This window comes from Lynx canadensis, chromosome C1 (assembly GCF_007474595.2).
Source record: "Lynx canadensis isolate LIC74 chromosome C1, mLynCan4.pri.v2, whole genome shotgun sequence".
Taxonomy (NCBI): Eukaryota; Metazoa; Chordata; class Mammalia; order Carnivora; family Felidae; genus Lynx; species Lynx canadensis.
The window spans coordinates 214,013,388-214,030,004 of record NC_044310.1 but is presented as its reverse complement, the minus strand read 5'-3'; the positions used below and the strand labels follow the sequence as shown (position 1 = coordinate 214,030,004).

The window sequence follows — 16,617 nt, the reverse complement described above, 5'->3', positions numbered from 1 at the left end:
ATAATAAATAAATGTTAAAAAAATTAAAAAAAAAAAAGAAAGAAAACCAAGCAGCTAACATCATACTTAATTATTAAAGACTAAGTGTTCCCCCTAAGATAGGAACATAGGAAAAAAAAGGCAAATATGTCTGCTCTCACCCATCATATTCAACACAGTGTTGGAAAATACAATAAGGCAACAAAAGGAAATAAAAGGCATAGATTGGAAATGAAAAATTAAAACGATCCCTGTTTGCAGATAACAATGTCTACAAAGAAAATCCTATGGAACCTACCCAAACAACAACAAAAACTCCTAAAACTAATAAATGAGCTCAGCAGGTCACAGACTAATGACAAAAATCCAAAATCCAATTCTATATAGTAGGAATGAACACAAAGACACTGAAATATAATAAAACTTACAATCACTCAAAAAAAAAAAATCAAGTAGGTACAAATCTAATAGAACATGTACAGAATCTATGCTGAAAATGACATAAGTTCATAGACTGGAAGAGTCAACATGAAAAAGATGTCAAGCCTTCAAAACGATACAGAGGTTTAACACTGTTCCTATTAAAATCCCAGCAAGATATATAAACATAGATTTCTGAACACATTTATATGGTAAATATAGACAAGACTATTCTGAAATTTATATGGAAAGGCAAAGGGAACTAGAAAAACTAAAAACTACTTTGCTAAAAATAAACCAGGAGAAAAAAAAAAACGGAAGAAATCCATCTACTCAATTTCAAAACATATTATATAGCTACAGTAATCAAGACTGTGATATTAGTGGCGAGGCAGACACATGGATCCGTGGAATAGAAGAACACAGAAACAGACCAACATAAATATGCCCAACTGAATTTTGAGAAAGGTACAAAAGCAATTCAAAAGAGGAAAGATGGCTTTTCAACAAAAGGTTCCAGAGCAACTGGACATCCATCAGCAAAAAAATAAACTTTGACCTAATTCCCATACGTTATACAAAAATTAACTCAAAATAGACCACAGACTTAAATGAAAAAAACCTAAATTATTCTGGAAAGGAAATTTTGGGATCTGAAGCTAGGCAAAGAGTTCTTCTATCTCTGACTTAATACCAAAAACACAATCCATTAAAGGAAAAAACTAATCAACTGGACTTCATCAAAATCTAAAACTTTTGATCTCTGAAAGACTCTGTTAAGAGGATAAAAAGATTCAGACTGGGAGAAAATATCTGCAAACCACATACCTAACAAAGGGCTATTATCTAGAATATATAAGGAAGTCTCAAAACTCAAAGGTTAAAAAAAGCAAATAATGAGAACACAAGTAAAAAACATGAAGAGATCGTTTACTGAAGAGGATAAACACCAATAAACACATTAAAAGATGTCCAACGTCTTTAGCTGTTAAGGAAATGCAAGCCAAAAACTAGAATGAGATACCACTATAACAAGCCCAAATGGTTAAGGTAAAAAATAGCAACATCAAATACTGTCAAGGATGTGGAGAAAATGAATCACTCACAGATTGCTGGCAGAAATACAAAAATAGTACAGCTCCTCCACAAAACAACTTGGCAGTTGCTTAAAAAAACTAAACATGTCATCACCATACAATCTAGCAATTGCACTCCTGGACATTTATGTCTCAGAGGAATGAAGAGTTGTATTAACACAAAAGCCTATCCATAAATGTTTAACAGCTTTATTATAACAGCCAGAAACTGCAACAACCCAGACGCCCTTCATGGATAAACCGTTAAACAATGATACATCTATATCATGGATGTACTACTCAGTAAATAAAAAGAAGAAATCTACTGATACATGCAACAACCTGTATGAATCTCCAGAGAATTGTGCTGAGTGAAAACAATTTTTTTTCCATTTGATGCAAATGCATTCCATTTCTGCAAAATTCTTGAAATGACAAAATATAGAAATCGGGAAAAGATTAGTGGCTGCCAAGTGTTAAGGAGCAGGAACAGGTGGAAAGGAAATGCATGTGGGCATCCAAGGGCAACAGGAAACGAAAATGTTCTGAATCTTGGGGCACCTGGGTGGCTCAGTCAGTTAGGCGTCCGACTCTGGCTTAGGGTCATGATCTAGAGGTTCATGGGTTCAGGCCCCACATTGAGCTGTCTGCTGTCAGCACAGAGCCCGCTTCGAATCCTCTGCCCGCCCCCTCCCCTCCCCGCCTCTCTCCTGCTTGCACGTGTGCATGCTCTCTCTCTCTCACTCTCTGAAAAATAAACATTAAAAAAAAAGAAAATGTTCTAAATCTTAACTGTATCAAAGTCAATACATTGGCTGGATATGGTACTACAGTTTTGCATGAGATTACCACTCACGGCAATTGGGTAAAGAGTACATAAAATCTCTGTAGTATTTGTTACAACTGCATGTAAAGTTGCAATTATCTCAAGTATATTTAATTAAGGCACACATCTATATTTTATTTTTTAATTTTATTTGAGAGAGACAGGGAAAGAGAGAGGAAGAGAGACTCTTAAGCAGACTCCATGCTCAGTGCAAAGCCTGATGTGGGGTTCAATCACACAACCGTGGGATCATGACTTGAGCCAAAATCAAGAGTCGGATGCTCCACTGACTGAGCCACCGAGGCGCCGTTCCATATATGCTTTAATTAAAACACACAGCCCTGATGGGGCGCCTGGGTGGCGCAGTCGGTTAAGTGTCCGACTTCAGCCAGGTCACGATCTCGCGGTCCGGGAGTTCGAGCCCTGCGTCGGGCTCTGGGCTGACGGTTCAGAGCCTGGAGCCTGTTTCCGATTCTGTGTCTCCCCCTCTCTCTGCCCCTCCCCCGTTCATGCTCTGTCTCTCTCTGTCCCAAAAATAAATAAACGTTGAAAAAAAAAAAAAATTAAAACACACAGCCCTGAATTTGGAAGCACATTTTGTCTCTCCATTTGTAAGCCTTAAAATATCAGATAAACACTTTTGATTGCTTTACAAACAAAACAAAACAAAACAAAACAAAACAAAACATACACACACTTGTCCTGCTCCCAAGCACCTTCCATTCTATGGGGGTGTGAACAGGTCATGAACAAATCAGAACCAGGCAGTAATAGATGTTATGCAGGACAATAGAGGGTAAGGGGACTTAGAGTGGAAAGGGAGTTAGTATGTCACAAAGAGATCACAGGGTGTACTTGGTAAAAGAGTATCATGAAACTGACACTAATATTAGTCAATCAATTTCAGGTTATAAACAAAGAATTCAAAAGCGGAAATCAATCAACAAATTTCTTTTACAACATTCTCTACCCATTCTAACTTATGCATCATACAAATCTTTTTTAAGGGATTAGCTTATAATATGGTACTATCCTTTCTCAGATAGTTCTTTACCATTTATGATGTCAATTCCACTTGAGCAAAACATTCAGGTAAGGTCTTCTATGATTGCCATCACCTTTAATGGGAGGTAAACTGAAGTGCAGAGAAGGTAACTCTTACCTGCCCAATTAACCCGCTGGGAAGCCAGAACTAAGGGCGTCCTAAGCATTTTGTCTGCATCCCTATTATATTTACTATCACATTCCGCCTTGTATTCAAATGATTTTCACTGGACCTCCCTCCCCCCCACCACTGAAATTGCAAAGTATTATGGAAGGAACCTTTAAATAAGTAAGTAAGTGTGTGTGTATGTACACGTACACACACACACACACACAAAGAAAAACTGTAAAAATTGACTTTTTCCACTATTACGCAAATTAACATTAAATAATGACCATCTTATAGGAGATAATGGCTTCAAGTAGAATGGAACGAGCTACCTTGAATTTCTCCCTGAGGATCTTTGTAATACCACTTCTGCATTGCTTCGTGCATCAATGGAATTGAGACTCCCTTAGCTCTGTGCTCTTGCAGTTTTGATGCCAATCTCTCATCATCTAGTGCGCTATCTTGGAGATAAGCCACCATCTTCTCAGCTTGCTAATAGAAAAACAAAAAAAATGGATTGAGGAAACAAACGACCCCAAATTAACACTAGTACACTTAATAAAAATGCCTACCTTTTTTGAACGACTTGATCTGTAAAAGGTAGTACTGTGCAAGAAACACAGCAGGCAACCATTTAATTCTTCCATCAATATCATGAAAATATGTACTATCCCCACTTTATAGAGGGGGAAACTAAGGCTCAGAGAGGTCAAATCTTGCTCAGAGTCTCAAAATTATTAAGCAAAGCAAACTGAAATTAAAACACAAACTGGTAAGGATCAAAGCCCAGGCTTCTTCTAATCAACACATTAAGAAGATTACTTTTAAAACCAGTAAGCCATCGGTCAATTCTGAAACGTATACTCTAAACCCGTAAAAACATGGGTGTTAATACAACAAAGGCTCAATGAATACAATTACAAAAGTTTTACAAGTTTTACTAACACACTGCCCACTTTCTTTCTTTCTTCAAGCATTTCCTGCCACCAACCACCACCCCAGAGCAAAGGAAACAGATTCTTCTGTAGAAAGCAGGTCACCATTTACATCCAACAAAGGTATACTTAATCTCAGGGAAATCTAGAGATGTGAATACGATGTTAATATCCTGAGAGTTTAACTATTCCCAGTTACACTTTAGGTAAAAAATACAGAAGATGCTGTGCCCATCCACAGCTGCTTGTATTTGCCATTTTTGGCATTCCATTAATTTCCAAAAAGAAAAAAGAAAAGCAAACAGCCAAGGGCAACCTCAGAAGAGAAAAAATAACCTGACATAATGACTACTACATAGCAGAAACTTAAAAGCATGAAATGATTTGAAAGACAATTACTCATACAAATAAATACTAGATTTAAAACAACTTTTCCAGTACATAAAATCTAATGCACAAAAGTTCCACTTCTGAATATCTGTTCAATGCTTTTCAATTTTTATGGTGCTTTGAGAGGAGAAAAAAAGAATTGCATGATTTTTACCTGCTCCAAATGTTTGAGGCCCTCTTCATCATCTGGTTCTGTGGACACACTGCCCATACCAGGAGCACCTACGACCGGCGTTTCAACTGGCCGCAGGGCAGGACGAGGACTGGGAACAGGAGGTGGAAGTATGAGAAGGGGAGAGGCTGCATCTGAAGGAATCTGGGACAGGGACTGCTGGACATCAGAAACCGTTTCTAGAAGGGAAAAAAACATAGAAACATGAAAAACCTTTAAACTACGGAGGTTCTCATGAAGAATAACTAGCTCTCCATCAAGTTGGGCCACTCACTAAATGGGCTCAACAGAAAGGTGAATGTATCAAACACTGCAGCTTTTTTTTTTTTTTTTTTTTTTTATTTTGAGAGAGAGAGAGGGTGTTGGGGGGGGGGTGTGGGTGTGGGCGCATGCGTACACGTATGAGCTAAGTAGGGGCAGAGAGAGAAAATGAGAATCCCAAGCAGGCTCCGCACTGTCCTCACAGAGCCCAACACAGGTCAGGAGCCCTGAGATCATGACCTGAGCCAGAATCAAGAGTTGGATGCTTAACCGACTGAGCCAACCAGGCACCCCTCACTGCAGCAACTTCTTACAGAGAAGTGTAGTATTTCTCCCTACGATGACAGCAGTTAACTCTACAGAATGACAAAATATAAGGATTAAAAGGTCCTCCTACAGTGCCTGCCTGTGTCACTACAGCATCTGCCCAACAGTGACACATCTACCTCTTGAAAACAAACAGAATCAGACCATTGTTATCTTTATAACGTGTCTCCAAATAGCAGACTGTTAACAAAGCACTGCAAATCTCCTCAAAAAATGTCGTATCTCACCATCAAAACTTTGATTAAACGTATCTGCATGTCTCTTAAATAAGAACCTATTTCAGGTGATAATAAATGTAATGCAATACATTAGTTTTTAGGATAACAAAGAGCTCCTGGGAGTCTACATGTACAGTGCAGACGGTCTTCTCAATAAGAAAAGAGACCACAAAAGAGGTTCTGTTTTGGGTCCTGTTTCTAACCTCTCAGGATGCAGGCTCTTAAAATAAAAAGGGGGATGAAAGTAATTAGATACAATTGCAGCTTCCCCTTTGGAACCTTATTGGTTCAATTACAGACAGCTTCTCCACATTCCCATTCCTCTCAGTCTTTCCTTTCTTTGCCAAACTCCTTAAAAGAACAGTCTATGCACTGCCACCCACACCTGCTACACTGTGACTTCCACTTCCACCCCTCCAACACAGCTTCTCTCCCAAAGACAAGCAGTGACTCAAAGTCCCCAAATGCAATGGCTTTACCTAGTCCTCATCTTCCGACCTCAGTAGCCTCTGACATTATCTACCCAAGCCTAAACTAAAACCTTCTCCATTCCTTCCTTTCTCTTCACTCTAGTCCACTCTTGTCTCTGAAGATTTTTCTCTGGCTACTCTTTACCTACCCTCTAAAAATGGGAATTTAGCCCTAGATGCCTGATACACATATCCTTTATCCCCCTCACAGATTATCTATCTAGAGTTTTCATCTTTAATGCACATCTATGAAGCTTTCTCAAAATACACATCCGGACTCCATCCTAGGATATCCTAGAGTAAGGTCCCAGGAATGTACATTCAAGAGAAAGAACCACAAGTAATTTGGGGGCACATCGTAACTGAAAAATGACTACTACGTATCAAACAGGTCTCAAAATGGACAAGTCGCACAGTGCCTAATAGAGATTCAAATACTCGCTGAATTCACTCACTAAGCTTTGTCCTGGACATTTAACTCTGAAGAGAAATCTTTGGCTTAAGCCCTCAAAATATTAGTCTACTGAGTAAAAAAAAAGAATAAACAGATCTTTCTAATACTGTATTGCTATGTGAGGAATAGTGTCAATTGTTTAAGAAACTAGAGAAGATACCTAACGTGGCTTGGGAACTTCGGATGGGAGAGAGTTTCAGGCACAGAGAACAGCACATGCTAGGGCACACTTGAGGACCTAACAGGCTGTGAGGCTGGGGAACAGAGGAAGGAGACAGAAGTGGCACTCAAACTGTACAGAGGCGGGCAGATGCCAGGTTATGCAAGGTCTCACAGGCCACGGTAAAGTTGTGACTTTTTATGGAGACTCAATCCATTAACCCTTCAACATCAGGAATTACAATGTCAATTTTAAGTATGTACCAGAAGAAACATGGAAGTAAACATTAATACTACCCACTAAGGCATATGAGGCAAAGTAAAATCAAAACAGTAATACTGGAGAAGGAGATATGTTTTAAGCTTATTCACTAGCAAAGGTGGTAGGACCTCCACAGCTTCATCCATATTCTTTCTGGCCTCTTTTGAAACAACAGCATTTTAGTGTGCCTTCTGGACATACATCCTGCAGCCACTGGGAAGGTAGCTGTCTGATGTGAGAATCAAATTACTGTGGAGGATCCGAAACCCTGTCTGCTCCACTGATAACCAAGGTGACCATGTCATAACCTTGTAGAAAGTGAGATTCCCGAGCTCCACCTTCGTTTCCTCTCTGTTTCGGTGAACTTTGGGAAGGACACGTACATGGGAAGCAGAGTTTGACTAAGTTTACTAGTGAAATAATCTGTTTCAGTAATTCACCACTAGAAGCAGCTCCAGGAGGCATAAACGGAAACCCATCTTACCAATGATCACTGGCCTGGGCAGAATCCTGTTTTAGCTTATCTACTCTCATAAATACATACCATCCCCTCTGCTGGGCACTTTGGTTGGCAGGCTATTTTCCGTCTGACTCTCCTCCTCAGCTTTTTCTGTTTGCTCAGTTTGGGGTTCCTCTTTCCTCTCAAACTGTGGTGCTTCCTGAGGCTGATGGTCTGAAGGAGTACCTGGTCTAGCAGATGATGATGAGGTCTGGGATGTTTCCTCACTAGCTTCTGTAACATAAAGTAATCTTAAATTAGCACCTTAGGAAGCTTTTGATCTGATGAAAAGAAGAAGGTACAAGACAAAAATGAGCCTTACCAACTCCTACTCTATCTGTCTTCTCTCCCTCTTTCCTATTTGTCTTATCAGGTTCTTTGGCTTCTTCATTATGGCTGCTCTCAGAATCGGAGCACTCCCCCCCTTCCTCTACAGGCCGGAAGTCCATCTCCTGCTCTTCTGGAATCGGCTCTTTCTGGACTTTCTGTGTCAAGAAAATAAAGCCGAAGGTCAACAGTACATTTGGCTTTGGTGGAAGGTCGGTGTGTGTCATGACATTTAAAACAGATTTCCTACCTTCAGAGAGAGGAACGCTCCGGAGGAGTCAAATGTGCCCATCTCTTCTTCAGCATCCTCTAGGCACCATTCGGGCAAGCTGTCCCGGTCATCGTCCATGCTTCCACTGCCAGAGCGCACCCTTCGGTAACCCCGTTCATCATCCCGATCTCGAAAATCAAACTCAAACCTTCGCCGTCGTTCCATGTGTTCACGCCAGCCTGCAGAACGAGGGCCATCTGGGATGAGGAGGATACAGACCTTAGAAAACTTTCATGACAGTATTTGAAAAAGAAAACCATGAATAGGAAATAAAGGAGAAAACTATGATTAACTGTGAAATCAAATGGATCAATCAACTAAAGAGAAAATTAGGCAAATTAAATCAAGTTAAGAGCTTAGCATACAAATGATACCACTAAGTGACAATAGTGGTCATCTTCAATAAGTACTGAACCACACAACATACTCTACAGTTTTGAAAGATAAATTTGAAACAAATTACTTTCAAAGGACACTTTACTCAAAGTATACATTTTGGATAAGCTTTGGCTATGTGACCGAAACTTCAGTTAGCCATTCATAGGGCACACTCCTAGCCCAGATCTGTTACACTCACCATGTGACCATAACTGAAGTTCCTGCCTTCCCTTTGGCAGGTCTTACACCTTTTCCTTCTTCTCATAAAAATACCATTCTTTATTATGGATATGACCAACCCCCTGTGTCAATTCCTAATATCAAACTCATCATGCCAACTTGCTAGTGACAAGATTCCAGTTGGAATTCTGATTCCCAACAAAAAGTCATGGAATTACAGCATTGACAGATGTCAAAGATTTTATATAGCCCCCTATCCTAATTTTATAGTTTAAGAAACAAAAATTCTGACAGAAGTAACTTGCATAACTTGGGCAAAGCAGAACTAGAATCGAATTCTGCATCTAATACTGCTTTTTCCACAACAGCATGCTTACTTTCCTTTTCCTTTATTCTCAACTCTTAACTCTCCCCAGGGAGTTTTTATTTCTGTATAATACCCCCAGGGACATTCCTAAATCCACCCTAGCACACTGTTTATTACATCTACTTTCCAACAGAAAAAGACTTCCTAAGAATAAAAGATGTCAGTTAACGTATTAAACACACACACACACACACACACACACACAGAGGGGAAATCTTGTTAATATCTGACAAACCTGAGTCTAAGAAAGCCTTCAAAAGAGAGACAAGGTTTAACCTATTAAAATTTTCTATCTTTTTGAATGCTTTCTCTGTGGGAGATACAGAAAAGAAAGGAGCCAAAGTCAAATGTTCTTACTACTGAGGCTCAATTTGCTAAACCTAGCAGTCTAAAATTCAAACTGAAAATAAGGCGGCAAACATCAGCCCAATAGATGTAGCTACTTGTAAGTCACTCACAAAAAAGATAAGAAACATTATTCCCACACTCTTTTACTTACAACTATTGCCTTCTACGAAAACTAAGGAGCTTTATATCCAGTTTGCTTCCATGCAAACCTAGAATCATTACTCAAAAGAAGTATTCATGATCCAGTGCTGAATTCCTGAGAACTCTCTCTACTACTATCATTTCTAAACCGTCTGTTAAGTATGCACCATGATAGGAATCTATCCTTCTAGGCATCTGGCTCATGTTTTCCTCTTACTGAGTTTCTTAAGTTCACTTCCCAGAGTGGATGCTTAGCTGTCCCTACCTTAATAGTTGCATCTCCGTATGTATCCAATTTTGAGCCCTACTTAAACCAAACATAGCAGATAAGGCGCATCTATAGCTTATTAAGACTGATCACTGCTTTTTAAGGCCTTCCAACACATACGTCTGCTACAATTTTTATAATATAAAAAATCAGTCAAAACCATTATATTTAAACTTTGAATCAAATCATAAAAGAATAAAGTATAATCTAAGAAATGTTAACAGTAATTTATACAACTGATATAATCAGACTTAACTTTTAATATGCTTGGTTGAAAAAGCAGATGGTGTCCTTTTTAAAAAATGCTATTTCCACTGATTTTTCAGCCCCATGTATCGTTATATACCCCAAACTGTCTTTCAAAAATATACCAATATAAAATTTGGGGAAATTGTTAACTTAATGACAAATAAATTGGACATGAAAATCACGTATCAGGGAGAAAGGCTTAAGAAAAAGACAACATATAGCCAAAACCGAAGTTGCTGGGGTGTGGGGTGAAAAGGGTCAGTGGTAGAATATACACTAAAATTTTACTTCATCTCCTTTATTAAAGGGATTCTATTAAGAATCAACATCAGATGTTTGGGCTCACAAACATTGTTGATCTTCCAAAACATTCACCTTGTTTGTTTTTGATCAGCTGGAATTTTTCTTCTCGCTCAGTCCAGATCCTGTCCATTCTTTCACTGAATGCTTGTTGGGAACATAGTCTACAAATCCTTTTGCTTACAGGCAAGCTCAGCACAAAATGCTGTGATGCCTTGAAGAGAACTACAACATTTGGTTGCCCAGCACACAGACTGATGAGAACTGCCTAGTTAACTGTGATGTAAACAATGCCTACTAATGACAGAAAACTCACCCATGAGGCAGCCATGAGGAGCTGTGATGAAAGCATCAAAACTCTATCCAAAGATCAACTTCATTCTGTTTCTACCTATCTACAAGTACATAAAGCACTCTGAACGTTTGTTATAATGTTTACTCAGACTGAGACTAGTGACTTTGCTAATAATTTGATTTTAAAATGTAAATGCAACCAGTTTGCTTATGATTTCTTCTATGAAAAGTAAGCTTCTTTGGCATATGGTTGACAGCTAAAATAATGTTACGCACATGAAATTCAGAAGGCAAATATACACTCTGTAAGCTTCAGTTCTGCATGACCCCACGATTCAAACTACAGTGGCATCTGATTATCATGAGGCATGGAATCAGCACTTTGGTAGGGGATGAACTTTGACACAAAGCACCAGTGTCTTCAATTACCAGCATATCTAATGTCAGGGAAGAACAGTTTGAAGCATTCTTAAGAGTCAAACAGAAGAACTTACAAAACCACTAATCACTACTCTTCTCTCTCCTTTTTCTAAAGTTAGAAGGACAAAAGAATGAACTTGTGATTACGTTTTTGACCTGGGTTTAAAGTTTATTCTTCAAATAAGCTTAAATCACATTTTCAGGACAAAAAACAATTTGAAAGAATAAATCCTTTATTACGCAGGAAAAATACCCATTTGAGTAGGAGCACATATTCCTTAGTGAGCATATAATTATACATTTGTAAGTTTTAAAGCAATGCTGAAAAAGATAGATTTAGCATTAGACAAAACCAAATGAAACCCTCTTACGTTTTTGCAGTTAAGGGTAGGTGCTTCCCATTAACACTATTTGCTCCAGAAAAATAAAGATGATTTTCATCAAATGAATAGATGTGGGGAACTTTCATGTTGAAAATGTTTTGTCGGGGCACCTGGGTGGCCCAGTCAGTTAAGCATCCGACTCCGGCTCAGGTCATGATCTCATGTTCCATGAGTTCGAGCCCCATGTTGGGATCTGTGCTGACAGCTCAGAGATTGGAGCCTGCTTCCGATTCTGTGTCTCCCTCTCTCTCTGACCCTCCCCTGCTCCCGCTCTGTCTCTCTCACTCTTAAAAATAAATAAACATTGGGGCACCTGGGTGGCGCAGTCGGTTAAGCGTCCGACTTCAGCCAGGTCACGATCTCGCGGTCCGTGAGTTCGAGCCCCGCGTCGGGCTCTGGGCTGATGGCTCAGAGCCTGGAGCCTGTTTCCGATTCTGTGTCTCCCTCTCTCTCTGCCCCTCCCCCGTTCATGCTCTGTCTCTCTCTGTCCCAAAAATAAATAAACGAAAAAAAAATTTAAAAATTAAAAAAATAATAATAATAAATAAATAAACATAAAAAAATTAAAGAAAAGAAAGAAAGAAAATGTTTTGTAGTAATAAGCCTGAGTACAATGACATAAAGTAATTGGCGCCTCTTTACCAGCTTACCTTTCCTGCTTAATCTGTAAAAATTTCCTTATTAAATACTCACTTATTTTGGTCCCTGTGCCCTCACTCAGATCTCTTACCAGGACTGTGCGGCCGCCACCTCTCTCCATCCCTTCTTGATCCAGCTAGTCGCCAACCTCCATCTTCATCTTCTCCATTTTGTTCCTCTCTAAAAATGCGCCAATTTTCACTTTCTGATCGTATGAATTCATGCTTTCTTCCCACTGATGTTGGTCCACCTTCCTCAAAATTTGGTCTCCCTGTAATGAAAATAAGTAACCATGTGCCTTGGCCACTGAGGATTCTGAAAAGAGACTGGACTGCCCAAATCAAGCTTTTGTGCAAATGTGTCAATTTCAACATTCAGGCAGTGTAAATGAAATAATTGCAGGTATATACATAGATTACTAGATACATTTCTTAAAGTTTAATGTTCACAGACTGGGCAATTATTTTTCAGATAATACGTGCATTAAAAAAAAAAAAAGGGCATGCAATGAAAAGTGAATCAACCTACCTCACCCAGCACGTACTACCTTTTTTTAAGTCATATAAGATTTTCAATTATATGACATATCTTAATTTAATTTAACTTCTACTGGCGATTCTGCCCAAATAGGGTATCTGTGAAATTCAACTGGTCTTTTATCCTAAAACACACTGTAAACTCAAAGGTAGAGAGTGTGAACTAAAATTTTTCATTCACTCTAACACCTATTACATTATAGACAGACAAATTGCTTTTGAAAAGAATTCAAAGCTAAGCTATGTGTAACCTAATGCAAATTAAGAGTCTATTAATGATGAAAGAGAGACTGGTATACACCAAGCAAACAAAACTGGTATTTTCAAAGGACAAGACAAATCCAAACTGTGCAAATTCTTTAGTCACCACCCTACATGTTCTAACACAATTCGTAACAGATGATATAAAATCTTACATTAGTTGAAAATCCAGAACATACACTGATATCTTCCATTTGTAACAATTAAAGTTACATATACTTCAGTGACAGCCTCAATTCTTTTCACTAAACCACAGTGAAAGTGAAAGAATGTTGTACAGTTCCATCTGAAAATGAGGGAATTCTAATGTTTTGTCATTCTCTTATATGTCATTTCATATGTAGTGAGATTCAATATCCTGTCTGCCCAAACAGCTATTAGGTTGTTACTAGCTTATTATTCTCTTGAAGGATAAAATACCTGGAAACGGGGGGAAGGGGGGGTGCAAGAATTTGCTGGGCAGAATACGATCTGCTTTCTTATGCAGGCAGCCTCTAAGACAGCCCCCAACAAGCCCTGCCTTATGGCTTTTGTGTAATCCCCTCACCCAAAGCGTGGGCTTCACTTACTGACTTGCTCCCAACAAAGAGAATACAGCACAAAGTGATAAGATGTCATTGCCAACAAATATTAAGTCACAAGCAACTGTGAATTCCCCCTGGGATGCTCTCTCTGAGGCAATCCAGCTGCCATGCTCACACGGCAAAGAACTGAGGCTTGCCAACAGCCACATGAGTGCGCTCGAAAATGGATCCAACCCCAGTCAAGCCTTCAGATGACTGCAGCCCCGGCTAACACCTTGATAGCAGCCTTACAGCCTCATGAAAGACTCGGGTCAAAGCCATCCAGCTATGCTGCTCCTTCCTGAACCACAGAAACTAAGATAATAAATGTTTGCCACCACTAAGTCTTGAGGTAATTTTGTTACACAGCCACAGATAATAAAAACACTCATTTTTAAGTGTTTTTACACACCACTATTTGAACAGCATGGACAGGATTCAAATATCGATCTTCTGACACATTCAACAAATATTTCTTACACATTAAGTGCCAAGTTCTATGAATTCATGTACAGATATCCCATGTCTGCCCTTGGGTTAGAAGGCCTTCCAGGTTCTCTTGCTCAGAAGAAGAGGGGCAACCCATTTTACAGAGTACCACATCTGCTGACATAACTTGATGAAAAATGTAGCTACACTCAAAAAAAGAAACCTAAAGAAATCCCTAACACATAAAAAGAGATAGATAAGAGACACATATAGATACATGATGGGAAATGGCCTTCAACCCACGTAAACAGTCAGTCACAAGCAACATGTGCCAGGTACCATGCAATAATTTGGGAATACAGCAGTAATCACATGATGGATGAGCCACACAAACACTATGTTTCACCTACTTTTACACTAAGCCTTTGAAAAAGTAATGAATGTACCAAAGTAAGCAAAGAGCATGAATGGTAAAATGTTTAACTCATCAAAAACTGGTCACTAATTCTTCCTAACAGAGGATACACTGCAAAAAAAGAAAATTAAAAATAAAAATACTAGTAATCCCTCAATCTGAGAAACAGAACTCTATCCATAGTTAGCTTTTACATAACTTTGTATTTTTATATAGCTGTAATCAGTACACCCACTATTTTATAATCTACTCTTCATGTATAGCAAATATTTCTCTGTGATTCTACATTGTCCTAACAAGTGGGTATATATATACACTAGGTATACCTTGCTGCTACTGCATAATCTACTACACTTGACATTTACTTTTTCATCAATTTTTTGTGAACTATAGATAAAGTAAGAAATATCTGCTTTTCTGAACTAGGTCTTCTGAAAAAAACCTCAAAAGAGTGAAATTACTAGCGAAATGACAGACTTCATCCACTGACACGACTTTATCCCCCTCAAAAAAAAGGGTCAAATCACCACACCATTTTACATTATGGACACTAAGTGCAGCTATCCTTTTAAAACCTTTACTACTTTAACAGTTATAAAAATGGTATACTAATGTGGCTCAAAGATGAATTTTTCATATCAAAGATTTTTCATATTGTTTACTAATCTTACGTCCCTTTATGTTAATTATTTGCATTTTTATTCTAAATTAACAGCTTCTTCACCTTTGTAACTGTGAAGTCCTATATATTTTTTTCATATTAGTACCTAGGAATAAGAAAAATATAAAAAACAGGACAGGACAGGGCACCTTTCTGGCTCAGTTGGTAGAGTGTGTGACTCTTGATCTTGGGGTTCTAAGTTTGAGCCCCACGTTGGATGCAGGGATTACTCAAAAATAAAATCTTAAGAGGTGCCTGGGTGGCTCAGTCAGTTGAGCATCCGACTCCGGATTTTGGCTTGTCATGATCCCAGGGTCATGGGAATCAGCCCCACAAAAGCCTCCTCACTGAGCCTGAAGCCTGCTTGGGTTTCTCTCTCTCCCTCTGCCCCTCTCCCCTGCTCGCTCTCTCTCTCTCTCAAGTAAAAGAAATAATAATTATAAAAATTTTTAAATAAGATATAATCTTTTAAAAAATGGACAGGGTAAATATAGGGAAAATACAGGAAGAAAAAAATCTGGCTTTTCTACTTACTGAAAATTATGTCATAATTTTCAACCTCATAAAGTTTGAATAACTATGCTACTCCTTGTTCCAAAAGAGGATTTGAGACAGATATTCTGAAGATACAGAAAAGCACAGTCCTGAAGAAAGAATAAAGATCTTGTAGTCCCTACATTTGATTTTAAATTTTGGCCCCAATTCTGAGGTAAGGAATACAGACAGGAAGCAAGGGAAGGGAAGGAAGAGGGAAGGGAAGGGAAGGGAAGGGAAGGGAAGGGAAGGGAAGGGAAGGAAAGGAAGAGGGAAGGGAGAGGGGAGGGAGAGGCAGAGGCAGAGGCAGAGGCAGAGGCAGAGGCAGAGGCAGAGGCAGAGGCAGAGGCAGAGGGAGAGGGAGAGGGAGAGGGAGAGGGAGAGGGAGAGGGAGAGGGAGAGGGGAGGGAAGACCATTCTCAATTTGATAGAGGGAGGGTGTGTGTGTGTGTGTGTGCGTGTGTTATGTAAAGCTGCCTGAATTTACAGCCACAGTGGCCCATTCTAGGTTAAAAATTCTGTAACAATGGGGTTCAAATTTTGTTACTGGGTGTTTGTTTCCAGAAAACAATTCCTAAAAACTGCAATATACTTTTTGACGTCAAATACTACATAATTAATAACTGCAGTGAACCAAGGAAAGCCAGAATAATGTAATTTTGATATGTCACATACCCCACATGCAAGTGCAAGGTAGGTGGAGCTCTGCCTTCGGGAGTTGTCATCTTCACAAGAGAAGGGTGAAACAAATTCAAGAACTTTTAAGTGGACTTCACTCCTCCCCTCCCCATCCCTTTGTGAAAACTTATTACTGAAGTATATAACATTCTTGCCAAAAAGTCCATAAATCACCAATGTACAATTCAAGAGTTTCCATAAAGCAAATATATCCACATAAAAGATTTTATTTTTTTATTTTTGAGAAGGAGAGAGAGTGTGCGCGCGAGTGTGCAGGAGGGGCAGAGAGAGAGGGAGACAGAGAATCTGAAGCTGGCCCTGTGCTGACAGTAGTCACTCAGCCCAATGCAGGGCTCAAACTCAGCAACCGCGAG

The 16,617-nt window shown here is 39.1% G+C and overlaps 1 protein-coding gene across 5 annotated transcripts in view; it reads right to left on the bottom strand.

Annotated features, from left to right (window-relative positions):
• The window catches only part of GIGYF2 (GRB10 interacting GYF protein 2), a 146,500-nt gene that overhangs the window by 45,096 nt on the left and 84,787 nt on the right, over window positions 1-16,617 (bottom strand). For 3 of the 5 annotated variants that reach the window (XM_030327408.2, XM_030327406.1, XM_032594539.1), the window contains 6 exons: window positions 12,258-12,437; window positions 8,179-8,396; window positions 7,924-8,086; window positions 7,647-7,835; window positions 4,934-5,130; window positions 3,787-3,946 (listed from right to left, as the gene is read on the bottom strand). In XM_030327408.2, the coding sequence (XP_030183268.1) occupies window positions 3,787-3,946; window positions 4,934-5,130; window positions 7,647-7,835; window positions 7,924-8,086; window positions 8,179-8,396; window positions 12,258-12,437 (1,107 nt within the window). The remainder of the gene's footprint in view (window positions 1-3,786; window positions 3,947-4,933; window positions 5,131-7,646; window positions 7,836-7,923; window positions 8,087-8,178; window positions 8,397-12,257; window positions 12,438-16,617) is intronic. The other 2 variants (XM_030327407.1, XM_030327409.1) reach the window with 1 other exon arrangement.